We start from the raw sequence: 17,513 nt of genomic DNA on the forward strand, positions 1-17,513 counted from the left end.
GCTCATATATATTGCAGTTTCCTTGAAGCTATATGCAGAAAACTACCTATAAATGTTTTATTAGGAAAGTAATTGACAATCCCAAAAGGATATTATTGTATCAAATAGTCATTCTCACCCAGATCTCGTAGGGTGAGGACTGCCGTACATCTTCCATGCTGATGAGATTTAGAAAGCCTTTTTCTCTCCTCCTCATCTTTACAAAGGAACCAGGCTTTTGTATTTTAATAATTCCTTCCATAGCCCAATAAAAAGTAATGAAAAGCTTTGTTGTTCCATTAAAATGAATAATCTGAAATACCAAATGTCCTATTGATGTTTCACTCTCTGTTGCAGGATAGATATGGAAAAGTAAATCCATTAAAATTGGGTGCCTGCCATCTATTTCTTAAATTTCTGCCAAAAATAAACATGAAAATAGACTCAGTTGCTTTTATTTAGGTCTTATTTCTCTTTCAGCTAGTTGTACCACAAAGATGTAACTTTGTCCTGTTTGACCTACACCTTGTGTCAGTATTATTTAAGGTGATACGTACACTACATTACCTTCCCTACTGCTCTTTACACCCTCTAGAATCCTAAAGGAACCACGTTATCTACATTGTTACAGTAATGCTTTAAAATTGCCTCTATAAGCATTATCATAATGCTATTGCATCCACTTTTGTATTAGCATAAGTGAATGTTTAACATATTCACAAACAATGAGAGAATAGATTGGTTCATGCTGGGTCAAATTCAATCTCCTCAATCCCATATAAACTGTTGGTTTACAGTGTATTTAATCTATGATACATAAAGAGGTGGATTTCCAGGTGTAATTTGTGTTGTCTGTTTTCTGCTCATAGATGATGGATGAGTCAGAGGCTTGTTCGCTGCCTGGTGGCCTGGCCAGCGTAAAGAGACAGTTTGAGAACCAGGAGTTTACCTCCTCGTCCTCCCAGTCCAGCGTCACCCAGATCCATTACCAGCAGAGATCCGTCCAGGTGAGAATGTAATCATGGTCACTGCTAAAAATCATCCACAGTTTTTATTTTAAAATCTTTTGAAATGAGTGTGAAGTGATGTTTAATGTTATACCACAAGGTAGTATGTGACAAAGCTGGAAAGGAACATAGTATTTACAATTGTTAACCATATGAAAAAGGTGTTAACTTTTTGGGAAATATGCTTATTCGCTTTCTTGCTGAGAGTTAGATGAGAAGATTGATATTACTCTTATTTCTGTATGCCAAATATGAAGCCTTGGAGACTGTTTGCTTAGCTTAGCATAAACACTGGAAGCAGGGGAAAACAGCTAGCCTGGTTCATCCAAATGGGAAAAAAAACACCTAAACACCAGAACCTCTAAAGCTCACAATAAAAATGGAAAAAAAAACTCTAAAGCTTACTGATGAACACATTATATTTTGTTTGTTGAAATACATGTTGATATGGATTAAACAAACAAAATATAATTACTTAATTAGTGGTACTGGTAGGTGCTATTTAATTTTTTTACTTTTGAATAGAGCCATGCTTGTTCTTCTGTTTCCAGTCTTTTGTAAGCTAAGCTAATCACATTAGCTTGCTAACAAGTAGCTAACTGAACTAACTGATTTAACTCAGTACAGTTTATTTCACGATTTATCAAATTATTCCTTTAAATTTTGTGTTAAGATCATGGTTAAGATTACTGTAAGACTTAACAATCTTCGATCATGGTTCAATAAGAACACCTTTAACTAAAATGAAAACTTCAAAAGTTATGGAAATCTTTGTGGTTTTCCCTGTGTAAAACCACAAAAACAAATCTCATGCACAAAGCACACATTTGCTTTCTGTGCACATTAACAACTTTCTCATAAAGCCAGGGTACGACAAGAAGTGAGGCTGGAGTACATATGTGATAATATCATCAGGTATAAAATAGGCAACTTATCCTCAGACAATTAATTGTCAGAGATAGTGAAGACGACACATGAAAGGTACATTTTTCTTTCTCCTATTTAAAGTCGACAGAACTTGGAAGACAGAGTACTGCTGTCCTTTCTGTTCACAAGCTCTGTGTAGAGTGAGAAACATATGAATGCCACTGAATGATTTACATTCCGCCGTAGCTCTTTATTGGAAAACCTTGGCTGGTACAGTATGGCTGCAGCTCCGAGGCATTCTTGTAGGTCAAATCAAAGAGGGCACCTTGAACTTTGTTCGTCTATCCACCATTGTCATCCAGCGCGTGAAGAAAATGCCAGAACATGTTAGCAGCCTGACATCGAGCCGGATCTTAGTGAAGTAAGGTCAAGTCTGCCCCCCCCCCCCCATACATTCTCCCCCATCTGCTCATTCAGGCAGGAAGCAGAGTGGATTCATTGAGCGCACAAGGACCTTGCTGAATGCTAAATTTTACATATGGGTTCGTGTGGGGAAATGTCTGAGTCTGTTTGATCGAGTTATTGCTTCAGCGCTGCAACAGCAAACCACTTTCCGCTCAAGTTTTCTTCACAGGTGTAATATCCAAGCTCTGTTTTAAAACTGGTTGTACATCAGGAAAGATATTATTAAACTGACATAAGTGGTTTCAGCAGTACCTAGCTCCCCTATCCCCCATGTATCTTTCATGTTAACAGCAGAGGATACAACCTCAAATATCATATTTTTCCTTCATCTCCTTCAAATTGTATGAATCTCACTGAAGGAAATGGCTGATGCAGTTTTTGTAATCTATTGCTTTCTCTCCCCAATACTGAAATCCTCCTTTAGCAGAATTTAAACTTCCCCAGGAAGCAGCTCAGAAATGGAAAAACATTTGTTACTGGCCACAGAGACGTTTTATTAAGCTCTTTCACAATATAAAAATTACTTACACTCCCACTGTTTCTTATAGCTGGCAGTCATGTGGTGATAAAACCACTGTGTATGTGTGTGTGTGTGTGTGTGTGTGTGTATGTCTGTCTTTTAGTGGGCTGTATGTGTGACGGTGTGTTCCCAATGTGTGAGAGATTCAGTGTATCCAAATTCCTATTTCTCTGTGTTTGACAGGAGATGTCAAGCTCCTCAGAGGTGACAGTGAGAAGCAGTGCCAGAGAAGTCGGCCCCACCACAACCCTCTTCCACAATCAACAAGAGGTACTGGCTGTTATCCTCACCATTTGTCACCTGCGATTTGGTAGCATCTTACCACTGACAGACTGTTAATAAACATAGGCTGAGTTCTTGGTCATTTCAGAACTTTTTGGCATGAAAATTAACCTCATGCTAAGTCTATTCTATATCATTGATTGAAAACAGTTGGAGAGTGCATTGCAGTTGCCAGTATACTAATGATTTTCCACCATCTTTTCACAGGTGATCCATGATCAAAGAGTCCACCATAACAATGTGGCCGCCAGTCACGGGAACCATTACAATGAAACAGGTTATTCCGCTCATGCCTTTTATATTGTAATTTTCAGGTTTTATCACAGCATGGCTTGTGTCCTGTATATTAATGATTGTTCCCAGTATGGCTGAATAAGGGATGTGTTATGAAAATGAGTTGGAGTGCTGATGATTTTCTATTCAGTGCATAGCCGCAAATCTAATCAGGGCAAAGTCAGGAAGGTAAAATATTGGAAAGTGGAAATTGGGCAATCACCGCTGCATGGTTTCAGAAAATGAAAACTACTCAGGTTTTTAATGAAATGATTTATTTCTCTTCCCAATCCCCCTGAGCCCCCTGACTGGGAATGACTTAATGAGGCAGCCTTCTTCTTGTGTCTAATTCAGTTATGCTCGTCGGAGGAGAGGACCTACCAAAGGTTTCCACTCAGGCTTTGAAGCAGCAGTATGAAAAAACGATTGAAGAAGCTTCCCCAGCCAAGGAAATTAAGGTAATGATGCTGTCTGTTTATCTTAATAGATGGTAGTTTGGGTTTTTTATGAGATATCAGTATGAAGATGAGGCCACATCATGAAATCATCAAAAGGAAATTGTGCATGCCATGAATTGATGGTGAGTACATTGGATTGGATAAAGGACACTACGTCATTACGCAGTCTGAAACTTTTTTTTTCACAATGTTATAAGGAAAATCTATACTAAAAAAGAACTTGGATATTTCAATCAAGTCAGTAATAAGGAACATGCAAAATGTCTAGACTGGCAGACTCAAGATATTTCTGTATTTGTGCATTTACCTCCAAATTAGGTTTGCTTATTCTTCCAGCTTTTGGATAGACAGCAAAATTTAAACATTTTTAGAAAAAATGTAGAAATAACATTTATAGTAATCATTATTTTAGCTTGAAAGTTGGTACTTCATTTCCCAAATTACTCTGTGCTCAAAGCTGTGCTTGACATGACACAAAAAGAGAAATTATTTCCATTTTCTAACTACAGCACAACCTTCACTGTCCTTCTCTCCTTAACCAAAACCACTTATGAACCATAGGTTGATGTGGATTATAACCAGTTTCAGTGGGTGCCAGTAAACCAGTCATCCAAAACTTCAGCCATGACAAGCTATGACAGCTCCTCCACTGTAAAGACTGCCACTGCCTCATCATCAGCATCTGCTTCGTCAGTGGCTTATGAGACAACAGACCATTTTCCTCCTCCGCCCTCAAACCTGCTGCAGGTACCACAGGAAGTTCCAGAGTACAGCGTCTCTTCCCAGTCTCATGAGTCAACCACTCAAAATAAGTACGCTATTAATAAGGAACAGTACGTTAAACACAAGAACATGGCTGAACTAAAGCGCCTCTACAAGCACATTCATCCAGAAGTCCGCAAAAACCTCGAAGAAGACTATTTGAGTCAGCTTACTGAGGCAGAAGAAAAGCTTTTGGAAAGTGAGGAAATGGGTGGTGTGCAGCAGGCATGCTATATGTTTGAAAATGATGGTAACAGCTCGAGTCGGTCTTCAAGCCCTGACAGAGAGTACTTGGACTGGGATGAGATCCTTAAAGGGGAAGTGCAGTCCAAGTCCTGGATGTTTGAAAACAAGCCACTAGATACAATCAAAGATGACACCCCGGATGAGAATGAGACGAGGAATATTGCCCAGCAGGAAATCATTGCTGGCAAAGATGTCAGATACACAGCTTGGATGTTTGAGACTCAGCCCATGGATGCTCTGGGGACCGAGACTTCTGATTCTACTGAGCAGTCACAAAAAACGTCTGATCTTGCAAGAGGCGATGTCCGCACTGCTACTTGGCTCTTTGAGACACAGCCACTTGATTATCTGAATAAGATCTACCAAGAGGATGAGCAGGAAATGGATGTTGTGGTCATGAAAGACATCACTGGAGGAGATGTGAAAACCGCCAGATATCTTTTTGAGACCCAGCATCTGGATTCCCTGGGCAAAACAGAAACCATTGAGGAGAGCCACTTTCTGAACCTAAAGTCTGAGCTGGAAGAGATCAAAGGGGATGTGAAGACAACCACTCGCATGTTTGAGACTGAGCCCATGTGTGTCATCAGGGGGGATTCCGGAGAAATGCTGGAGATCACAACCATCCGCAGGGAGGAGACCGAGAAAGGAGACGTGAAGACATCACGCTGGATGTTTGAAACCCAACCTCTAGATATGATCAACAAAGACCCTGCTAAGGTAAAGCTGATATGTGGTATTTCCATGGAGGACAACACTCAAGGCGGCGTCAACAAAGGTAGATGGCTTTTTGAGACAAAGACTCTTGACACCATTAATGATGAGGAATGGGAAAGTTCCAGGAATCAAAAGGAAGAAATAATTGGAGCTGATGTGAGGAAGCACTGTCTGGTTTTTGAGACTCAGCCTATGGATACTCTAAAAGACAACGACAATGCTAGACCTTTACCCTCCGAGGAGATTGTAGGAGGTGACGTTAAATCAGCAAAGCATCTGTTTGAAACAGTACCCATGGAAAATCTGAAAGAACTGCTTGAAGTGGGAAAACTTCAGAAAATGGTTGCATCCGAAGAAGAAAAGGGGGACGTGAGGCATCAAAAGTGGGTCTTTGAAAGCCAGCCGTTGGAGAATATAAGGGAGGAGAAAAAGGAAATTACAAAAACTGTGAACATTGAAGCGCTTGACAAAGGAGATGTGACAAACTACAAAGAAAGGTTTGAAAGCATGGATTTAAGCAAATGTGAGGGAACACAGAAAATTCAAGTTGAAGGTGTCACAAGTGGATCCGTCAAATCCAACAGAGTTCTTTTTGAATCTACCCCTATGTATGCTATGCAAGACAGCTCTGGTCATTACCATGAGGTGAAGACTGTGAGACGTGAGGAGATTGTGAAGGGAGATGTGCGTAGCTGCAGATGGATGTTTGAGACTCGTCCTATTGATGAGTTTGATGAGAGCATTGATAAGTTTCAGATCATAAAAGGCATATCCAAACAGGAGATCGAATCAGGGGATGTCAAAACGGCCAAGTGGTTATTTGAAACTCAACCCCTTGATGCCATTAAAGTGGTCAATAATATTGAGGGTGAAGAAAGCGAAACTAAGGAAGATGTTGAAATTGAGAAAGGGGACGTTAAGACTTGTAGGTGGCTATTTGAGACACAACCAATGGATGTCCTGTATGAAAAGGTGGAAAAGAGCGAGGAAGATGTCGAGGAAGTGCAAAAAGGTGATGTCAAAACGTGCACTTGGCTCTTTGAGACCCAGACACTTGACAACATACGCGACCATACAGAATCCGAGTCTGAGACCATTCTGAAAACCTGCACTGTAAAGCAAGAGGACATCCAAGGAAAAGACGTGCGACTGGCCCGCTTCCTCTTTGAAACCGAGAGTCTCGAAAACATCACAGGCGAGGACAGCGGCTCTTTCAGGAGGGTTACGGAAATTGACATCCACTCGGGTGATGTTTCCAGGATGAAGTACATCTTCGAGAATCGCTCCTCTGACATCATGAGCTCTACCTCTGAGGAAACGATGCAGAGGTTGAAGACGCAGCAGGCCGAGGACATCCAGAAGGGCAACGTGGTCAACTGCACCTGGATGTTTGAGAATCAGCCAATGGATGCCATCCGTGAGGAATCCACAGAGGAAAGGGAAATCCGCACTGTGACTGACGTTCAGGGGGGCGACGTTGACAAAGGCCGCTTCATTTTTGAATCATACTCTCTGGATCAAATTAAAGAGGAGTCCACTGAGAGTGATATTTCAAAACTCACTAGTATCTTTAGAGATGAAGTAGAGAAGGGAGATGTGAAAAATTACACCATGATGTTTGAAACTCAGCCGCTGTATGCCATATGTGACAAAGAGGGCCATTACCATGAAGTAACTACAGTTACCAAGGAAGAAATCATGAGAGGAGATGTGGTGGGGGCCCGATGGCTGTTTGAGACAAAACCTCTGGATTCAATTAGAGATTCAGAGGAGGTCTATGTTATAAAAGCTGTGACTGAAGAAGACATCAACAAAGGAGACGTTACCTCTGCCAGATGGAGGTTTGAGACACAACCTCTGGATGAAATTGCAGAGGAAATAAAAGAAAGGTCAAAAACAGTTGCAGATATCCAAGGTGGTGATGTGAAGACAAACAAGCAGCGATTTGAGACTGATGAGATGTCTCAAAAGTACATCAGAACTGTTAGCGTGAGCGAAATCCAAAAAGGCGATGTCAGATCTGCCACTTGGATGTTTGAAACCCGCACAATTGATGAGATCCGCGGTGAGGGTGAGGAGTATGATGGCATGGAGAGAGTGACAAAGGAGGAAGTGATGAAAGGGGATGTCAAGCAGTCTGTGTGGCTCTTTGAGAAGCAGCCCCTTGACAGTATCAAAGATACTGATGACACAGAGGTTGTTGTCACAAAGGAGGAAATCCCACAGGCCGATGTGAAGACAACAAAATGGCTATTTGAAACTACTCCTTTCCACGAATTCAATGAAAGCAGCGTGGAAAAAAACGAAATAATAGGTAAAAGCATTAAAGAGACACTTGAGGAACTTTACTGTCAGAAAATGGTTGACTCACAAGGTATTCTTATTGAGGCAGATGAGATTGGCGATGTCCGCATGGCAAAATATAAACTGATGAACCTGGAGGCCCCACAAATCCAAAAAGAAGAGATTATCAGAGGGGATCTGAGCAACATAATGATGAACCTTCTAAACCGCAGGGAAACCACTGAAAGGGGGATAACTATTGACGAGGAGGAGCGGGGGAACATCAACACCACAGTGAAACAGCTACTCAACCAGGAAAAGGGAATCAATGTTGAGAAAGAGGAAATTATCCGCGGTGACATTCAAGAAGCAATAAACAATCTGCTCAAGAATGAGGGTTCCTCCAAGCGTGGCATTCTGATTCAAGAGGATGAGAAAGGAGACGTGAGGATGACTCTCTATTCCCTCTTAAATAAAGGGGAGAGGGCTAGCATGGAGAAAGAGGATATCATTCAGGGTAATGTCAGCAAAACTCTTCATCGCCTTCTCTCAAACTCAGGAAACGAAGACTCTAAAAGGATAAGGGTGGGAGACATGGAAAGGGGTAATGTCAGCTTTTACTCCACATGCATTGAGTCCGGGGCCTTGGATTACCTGAGGCAGCTTCAGTATGAACCAGATGAAGAAGAGGAAAAGGTGGAGAAGGAGTGTATCATAGGTGGTGATGTTGAGGAAACCAAAATCTTGCTGCGGAAGACTCAGCAGGAGATAGGTCGTACAGTGGCAGAGGATGATATAGTTCCTGGTGATGTACACAGCACGGTTAAAGTCTTTATGACAGAGCCTACGGTCGCTTACAGAAACCTAGAGGAAAAAGACATTGTTAAAGGTGACCTTAGCGCAGCCCTGGATTCACTGACCCAAGCCATCAATCAGAAAGTGGTAATAGAGAAAGAGGAGGTGGTGAAAGGAGACATACCCTCTACTTTGAGGTCTCTGGAGGAGGCCCAGAATCAAGCTAAAGAAATGGAAAAGCCAGAAATCGTCAGGGGAGACATCAGGGGCGCTCTCGAGTCACTGGAGAAATCTGCAACCACGAAAACAGAAGCAACTGTTGAAGATTTAGTTCCAGGTGATATCAAAGGGACTCTGAAGTCCCTGGAGGAAGCGAAACAAGCTGTGAAAGAGGTGGAAAAAGAGGAGATCGTCAAAGGAGATATCCACACTACCATGCAAAGTTTACACGAGGCATCCAGCGAGAAAAAGATTTACCAACATCAAGTGAGCGAACAAGGGGATGTTAGAGCCACCATGCAGTGCTTCCTTGAACCGACGACATCTTCAACAACGCAGCGCCGGGGGAGCGTTGAGGGAGATGTGAAAACATCCATAAAAAGTCTTTATGAAGGACAGGAGACAACACAGGTGGAAAAAGAAGAGGTTGTGAAAGGGGACGTTCAAGGGGCAATAAAGAGCCTAATGCAAAGAAAGCAGTATTCAAATAAGAAACGTATGTATTCTTCCAAGAAAGCAAAAGTGCCCGTGAAAAATCCATTAACTGTAAAGCAAGTGGAGCATGAATGCTTACAAGAAGCTAAGAGGGAGAATGTAGCAGCCAGTTCAGCCCCCGTTGTGAAAAACCTTTCTCAGAGCGGTGAGTCACAGAAGCACACACAGAGACACCAGGAAAGCAAATCACTGAAAACACAGGTAATAACCCAAGAGGACCACTCTGTTACTGTAGCCAAAACAGACAATACTACTGGGGCCTCTCAACAGACGGGCATGAAAGAACAGAAACAGACAGTACTGCCCCCACAGAAAACACAAGCTCCAAAGCCCATTATGATAAAGAATAAACAAATGACTAATAATGATCAAACAGAGACTAAAGCAGCTGATGTGAGTGTGATGAAAGAGGTGCAAAACACATCACAGACAAATATTTCAAACAAGAAAACATGCGAAACAAAGACAATCAAACAGGTGCAGACTACAGTGACGGAGAAGACTGTCATGCACAAGCAAAATGTAATGGTATCAGAGCAAATGTCAACATCTCAGAAGCAGACGGAGAATAAGGCCCTCACACAAAAGCAGAACTTCAAAAATATGAAGAGTGATTACCGTAACCTTGACATGAGAGCGAAAGGTGGGATCAAAAAGGTGAAGCCGGAGATTCACTTCCCTCCCCCTCCCTCTTCACCTCCTCCACCCTCAGAGTCTGAACTCTCTCTCCCTCCACCGCCATCGCCAGTGCACGAGAACCCACTACCCCCCACATCCCGTCCTCCTATCATGAGGCAGGACAGCGACCTCCCACCTCCACCACCGCCGCCTCCCGTGGAATGCATTAAGTCTGAGCCTGAATTTTTCCCCCCTCCCCCTCCTCCTCCTCCTCCACCCTCTGTAGCCGGACAAGATTTCCTTCCTCCACCTCCCTCGCAGCAAGAGCTTAATGCGATGCCTCAGCCTCTGCCTCCAAAGCTGGGGAAACCCATTGGCAGGCCTTTATTCAAAGTGCCCAAGCAACCAGAACCACCGAAGCCTATACAAGTTAAACCCAAATGGCAGAAAAAGCAGCCAACTCCTCCACCACCTCCACCTCCTCCTCAGCTCCCTCCTGACCAAGAAACAACGGTGTCAACAGACCGTAAAGAAGTAGCCAAAGTTCAGGAAGTGAAAAGGGAAACAACCCAGCAGATTGAAACAAGCAAGCATATTCAGAGTGAGACAGCAGCAGTGTCTGCAACAAAAACACCAAGCATCCCAGTCATTAAACCAATACAAAAAGAAACACCACCACCACCACCACCACCACCTAAAAAAGTGTTTGTCCCTCCCCTTAAATTTCCTCCAACCCCTGAACCAGCTCCAGCACCAAAGCCTAGGCCGTACGCTCGCAAATTTAAAACCCCTCTCATGCTTGCAGAGGAAAAATTCCGCCAGCAAATGATGGAGAAAGAGGAAACAGACAGGAGTAGAGTCTCAACTCCTGTTCCCAGCTCTCCACCAGTTAATATACAAGCTTCCTCCCCCGTTGCCAGTCCCGAGCTTTCTACAACACAGAAAACTGAGAAAGAAGTGGCCACGGAAGCAACAAAAGCAAACGCCAAAGAAGCTCAGACTGTTTCCAAAGAAGAAATATCAGCACAAGACACATCTGTCAAGAAAACCCCTTCCCAGATCCCTTTGAGCAAGCCCTTGATCTCGATGGTAAATAAGAAATCAACCCCTGGATCTTCAAGTGTTTCTGTAGATAAAAAACATGTCTCAAGCAAACACTCCTCAGAAAAAATACTCGCCTCTACTGATGTCATTAAGAAGAGTCAAACCGCACCTCCACCCAAGAGTCAGGCTGTTTCCCAATCTCATCATGAGGCTTCAAATATTGAAGTCCAGTCATGCTCAAATGTGGTCACTTCCTCAGTCACGGAGCAGCAGCAGCAGCAGCAGCAGTTTATTAAGAAATCCAGCACCAGGTCTATCGCTGCCACACAGAGTGCTGTCCAGGAAAATGTAAATCTTCAAAGCCAGGCTGCAGTCACATCGAGAGCAGAAGATGCAAAGAATATTAATATGCCTCTGACACAGGAGGGAAAAATGACTCCCTCTCAACCCACTAAAATTCCAAAGGTAACTCCAAGTTTCAAGGTGAAAACCTTTAAGATGCCAATAGAGAAAAAAGAGGAGAAATGTGACGCTTTGGGACAAACGGAGGCAATGAAAAGTGAAAAGCATTTCCAGCAAGAGAGAAGTAATGTGTCACAGAAAAGTGAAACAAAAGTGAGTCAGGAGAGCAACCAGCTGACATCAATGAAAACTGAAGTAAAATCAGAAATGAAAGCAAAGGAGAAGAAGAATCAGGTGACCCCACCTGTAAAAGTGGAGGTGAAGAAAGGAAAACAGGTGCAAAAGAATGAGACTGAAGTAAAGTTGTCACCAGCAGTTACTGCTTTAATACCCAAAGAGACTAAGATAACATCTGCAGCAACTCAACAAGGCCACATATCTGTCTCCCACAGTCAGCAGAGCATGAAGACAGAACACATTCAAAGACACGAGGAGGTGGTGGTGACTGAAAGTGTGGTAAAGCAAAGTCATCAGAGGCAAGAGGCTGTTCATACACAAAAACAGCAGATAAAGCAACAAGCGGTAGAAACAAATAAAATGCAGATAAAAGCAGGAAAGTCAAAAGGTGAATCTAAGGATGCGTTGGTGAAAGGGTCAGGGAAAATGACCCTTAAAGACGAGGCTCATTCAGAAAAAGGCGGCGATTTAGAGAAATGTAATGTGATGCAGAAGCTGCTCGCTCAAATGAAAGAGCTGGAGGGCGCACCAAGCAAAATAGACTCCAACGCTGTCAGAATGATTATAAGCGAACTCCCTGACTGGATGATGGGCTCGGATGAGAAAAAGAATTTAAGTGAAATTGCTAAACAGCAAAGTAAGAAAAAGTTAAAAGAGATGATGGTCTATGTGAAAAATATTGTTCAAGCAAAGCTCACAGTTTTGGAGGAAAACGTGACAGCTGTCGAAAAGGAGGAAAAGAAGGAGCCGCCAGTGCCACCGCCGGTGCCTCCAAAACCAGACAAGAAAGTTTTCAGTGGAGCAACTGCTAACATATCAAAAATTAGTATCGGCTCATCCAAAACTGAAAAGAAGGTGGTTGAAGAGAAAAAGTTGCTTCAAGGGAGCAAAGTGAAAAAGGAGCTGAGTGAAGTGTCTGATCAAAGAGTTAGCTCGCCTTTAGCAAACATCCGCACCCCTTCACCCACTTTTATTAGTATTGAATCAAGGAGGGTAGACTCGCCGCTCAGAGTGACCCCTTCACCTCCGCCCTATAAATCTGTCGGGACACCGCCGCCTCCTCCTCGCAAGTCATACACGCCCACGTCCACTTTCAGCAGGGCCACGCCGTCCCCAACGCTGAGCCGCTCGGAGAAGCTGATGAAACTGAAGGATACCACCTCGAAGCTCTCTCGTGGCATGACCCCTCCGCCTCCTATGCCGGTGCCAGAGCATTTTGCAGCTGAGAGGGAGCAATCATCCCCATGTGGCGACAGAGAGACTCCTGTAGAGAGAAGTGAGGAAGTGGTACAGGATTGCACGGAAATGGTGGACTCTATGATGACAGTCAAGGACAAAAAGTCTTTCTTTGAGGAGGCACAGAAGGCTGAGGTGAACAAGACGTACGTTCGGAAGGATCCAATTGATATCCCTGATCGCCTGGGACCTGATGCTGAAGATGGTGCCGAGGCCGTGACCATAGAGCTTCTGAAAGAGGATCTCCCAAGAGTGGACCTGTCTAAGCTGGTAAACCAATTTGAATCTCCACAACCAAAAGTCTACAGCAGGAAAGATCCAATTGTCATCACAGAGAGATTGGGAAGTGATACAGAGGATGCAGATGCAGACCCGCATACACCGAGAACTGAAGAAATCCCGACCTTAAACGTCAAAGCAATAAAGGATGTGTTTGAGACAGGAGAGCATAGTTCTCAGGCAGCCAGAGAGCTGAGAGAACAAATAGAACGAAGAGAACCTGACTCAGCTCAGCCGGCGGCTCACTCTGAAGCAACATCGGTCACCGAGCATTTCTGCAACATTGACGACTTCAGAAACGTGACAACGGAAACAATGAGTGAGATGCATTCTGGGACCCGTGGTAACCCTCCGTCCTACGCGGACGTGGTGAGAGGCAGCGTTCCAACAGTTGAGGTAACCCCTGAGGCATCCACTGAGGAACTGCTGAGAAACTTCCAGCAGTCATGGGCCGAGAGCCAAGGAGTTTTCCAGAACTTGGGTTTCAGTGTCACGGAGAAGAGGACTTCGCAGATTGTAACGCACCAGCAGGAGACTGTCGTGACGGGTAAACCGAGCTGTGCGGCATGAGGATACTAAACAGGCGTGATGGTGTGTGTAACATGCTCTGTGTGTGAGATTTTAAAGCATCTACTACATTGTGTGGAAAAAAAAAGAGGCATTAATGTCAGTTTGACTCTGATTTGATTTTCTCTGATGTGTTTGTTTTGTATTTGAAACGTTTCAACTCAGGGTTTGAGCAGCTCGCAGTTTAAATGCTGGCAGTTTCACACCCTTTAATATTCACAGGTTACACTTTGTCCTGTTTACTCATACCTCTAATGTGTGAAGCTGTCAGAGACGCTAACATATTGAACTAATATTTCTCATGCCCGGGTGTGTGATGCTGTTCTCATTGCACGACAGCAGAGAATTGCCTGAAATGTCTCCAGGAAGTAGAACAATACTTTTAATTCATTTTTATTCTTCGGTTGAAAGTTTCACCTTCTATTCCATGCTCATGAAGTGAATTCCAAAATAATCACACTGGAGTAATTATATTCTCATAACTTTTGCAGTGATTTTGAAAAGCTCTCTGAATACTTCTAACACAAGCCATTTTTAGAAAATAAATATTATTGCTAATACTGATACTAATTACAATACATTTTTCTGCAGTGCACCTATATAATAGTATTATAAAGGTGCACTGCAGAAAAATGTATTATTTGTTTATTTTGTTTGTTGTCACCCCATATAACACAGTTTGTTTTGTGCTTTTTTGTAATCTATTAATTTCTTAATAATTTTCCCTGAGATTTATTGGAATGAACCAAGTAATTTTATAGCTGACCTGCTGAACACTGACTCTGTTGTTCAGTGGTTCCCAACCTGTGGGGTGGGACCCCCAAGTGGACTCAACATAAATCTGAGGGGTCACAAGATGATTAAAGGGATAAGAAGAGACTAAACAAATTTGTTACATAAATTTTGTTTAGTTACTGTTCTATATGGGCTCTAAGTTACACTAGCAATTAATTAGAAATGTGCCATCTGTATGTATTTATTTCCCTATCATTTGTACCAAATTACATGGTTCTGTCCAGGAAATCGCGTAAGAAATGTCAATTAAAAGGGTTATGGACCTGTAAATTAAAGTATCCCTTTATTTTTGTTTTTGCAGAAAATTCAAGTTCCAGAGTCCGAACTGTGTCGGGTATGTCGGAAGAGGGTGTATCCCATGGAATCGCTGATTGCGGACAAACAAAACTTCCATAAAAGCTGCTTTCGTTGTGAACACTGCAGAGGCAAACTAAGGTAACACTATTTCACAAAGCAAACACATATTTATTGTTTCTCTTTGCATTATTTTAACCTTATGTTTTTGCTCTTTTTTTTTTTAAAGTCTTGGCAACTACGCCTCTCTCCATGGACGAATGTACTGCAAGCCACACTACAAGCAACTGTTCAAGGCCAAAGGGAATTACGATGAAGGATTTGGACAGACACCACACAAAGAACTATGGAACAATAAGAACCAGCAGGATTCAGCTGAAAAGACAAAAATCAAATCATCATCGCCTGAAAAGAAAGTCACAGATTCCAGATATTCCACTGCTCAGAGCACATTAGTTACTCAGGATTATGCCATCAGCAAATCTGTGGATGAAAACAAAAAGTCCGCAAGTAAGATTTCTGTAGTGTGGCCTCCTCAAACAGATTCTCCAAAGAAATCCTTCACTATCGAAGAGGAGCTGAAGTTGGTTAAGCCATCATGGCCCCCTAAAGAGGGTTCAGCTCAGGAAAGTGAACATCTGAATCAGCCTGTGAAGCCTGCATTAAGAGAGAAGGACAGTCCTGCAGCTAAAGTACAAAATGGACCCCAGGAAAATGACAAGGTGCAGGAGAGTGTCTGTGTAACAGAAAATGTGAGAAAGCCTGATGAGACTCCAGCAGAGTCGGAGGCTTCGGCCTCCCCTGCAGCAGCCGCTGAGGAACCAGTGAGTGTTACTCACACTCGAGAAACCGAAGAGTCAAACAGTGGTGCTGAGGCTGTGGCACAAGTGGATTCTGAAATGGACTCTGAAGTGTGCCCTGGAGTGGAAGAGAAAGAACAAAGTGAAGGGAATGATGGTGGAGCTGTGGAAAGCATGAAAGTGCTGGAGGAGACTGAAGAGAGAAGTGTAGAGAAGGTGGAGGAAGTGAAAGTAAACGGACATGACGGGCAGATAGAAAGTGCAGCAGGTGAAAACCGGGAGGAGATAGATGAAGGAAATTTCGGCGGCATGAACAATGGGGAGGCGGTAAAGGTCAAGTTAGTAGATGAGGAGGCGACGGCAGGACTGGCAGTGAATGCAAACACCAACAATAATAATAACGGCCAGACACTGCTTGACCATGAAATCTTGTTTCAAGGGCTTAATGAGGATGAGGAAAAGGAAAATCTGTCACTCTTTTTGACAGATACAACTCCAGCAACAGATTCTTTCCAAGCTGATCACTGTGAAGAATCCAAATGGATGCCAAGAGAAGTGCTACAATTGGCACAGAGGGATGATGCTTTTGTGCCAGCGGGTGCCAAATGTACTGAAGCCACAGACTGCTATTCAGACACAAATTTCTTTACAGAGACAGGTGAGGGAACGTTCTCTTTCAAAAGCGAGGCCGCCGAGCCAAAGATTAGCACATCAAGCTTCCTCGAAGACATTTTCGCCGGCCTGAGCACCAGCAGCTCCAGCCTGCTATCTGATTTCAAATCCGACATCTTCAGTCAGGCTACGGAGGCGCCTCGGGTGTCAGCGCTGGATGACCTTTTGGATTTTGGGATGGAGCAGGGAGAAAACACAGATAGAGCGGCAGATATGAGAGGAGAGGACGAGAGCGGTGACATCTTCGCCACAAACTACAGCACACGCAGGGACGGCACCTCTCTGTGGGAAGACGACGATGACACCCTGACAGTGGAGGAGCGGATCAAGAGGAATAGATGCTACGACGACGACGACGACAGCGACAACTCTTGAATCCGACCCATTCAGTTTATAATCAGACAGCATTGACCACACGTAATTTTGCATCCATGTCCATGGAGAGATGAACTGCTCTGATTTAATTTAGTGTTTTTGTACTGAGTTTTCTGCTCTTTTATTCAATATCTAGCTGTTTTTGATGTTGATTAAACGCACCTGGTGTGCACAGAAGAATAGATATTTGTTCTTGTACGTTACTCAGTATGCATATCTCATCTATATTTTTGCTGACTTTTGAGAAACTATCCAAACAGGGCTATATTTTCAAAAATTTGCAATATATGCATTCATTAAAAAATGTGTTTTCCTTTCAACGAATAGCTTTCTTTTGCATCTGAATAAAGAGGTTTTCCTTTTTTTTCCACTTCTATTCTGTCTTCTGGTTGAAATAAAGCTTCATGAACCCGACGATACACGACTATTTAATCAGTAAGTGCACAGACAAGCGAGAGTGGTAATGGTGCTTAGCCATATCCTCTTTGTGTGGCTGGGTTGGTTGATATATGGCTTACCTACATAACAGTCCAGCTGAGATCTCTTTGGAGAAAAGGCGTATTGATTTTCACTGATAGAGCAGGCCTGTTGTAGGAGTTACAGATTTTTCCATTAGGTGGCTTTCGTCACCTCTGACAGATTCCCTGCCTCAGTTACAGCTTCAACACGTAGGGTAATTGGCTGCTAAGAAAATATACTGCAATGTTAATTACACTAGCGAAAACAAAACTGTACTTAAGTGTCAGAAAAGTGATGGCTTAACAAATTCTCCGTGGGTCATGCTAGATTGTGCTGACAGTTCCTTTAAGTTGGGGAAGCACTGTTG

The 17,513-nt window shown here is 43.1% G+C and overlaps 1 protein-coding gene across 3 annotated transcripts in view; it reads left to right on the forward strand.

Moving 5' to 3' along the window:
- Positions 1-15,208, forward strand: part of xirp2a (xin actin binding repeat containing 2a) — a 57,621-nt gene extending 42,413 nt beyond the window's left edge. For all 3 annotated transcript variants that reach the window (XM_067583037.1, XM_067583039.1, XM_067583038.1), the window contains 7 exons: positions 849-986; positions 3,022-3,108; positions 3,328-3,397; positions 3,748-3,851; positions 4,413-13,731; positions 14,848-14,981; positions 15,070-15,208. In XM_067583037.1, coding sequence (XP_067439138.1) covers positions 849-986; positions 3,022-3,108; positions 3,328-3,397; positions 3,748-3,851; positions 4,413-13,731; positions 14,848-14,942 — 9,813 coding nt within the window. In that variant the 3' untranslated portion in view covers positions 14,943-14,981; positions 15,070-15,208. The remainder of the gene's footprint in view (positions 1-848; positions 987-3,021; positions 3,109-3,327; positions 3,398-3,747; positions 3,852-4,412; positions 13,732-14,847; positions 14,982-15,069) is intronic.
- The last annotated feature ends 2,305 nt before the right edge of the window (positions 15,209-17,513 follow it).

This window comes from Thunnus thynnus, chromosome 24 (genome assembly GCF_963924715.1).
Source record: "Thunnus thynnus chromosome 24, fThuThy2.1, whole genome shotgun sequence".
Taxonomy (NCBI): Eukaryota; Metazoa; Chordata; class Actinopteri; order Scombriformes; family Scombridae; genus Thunnus; species Thunnus thynnus.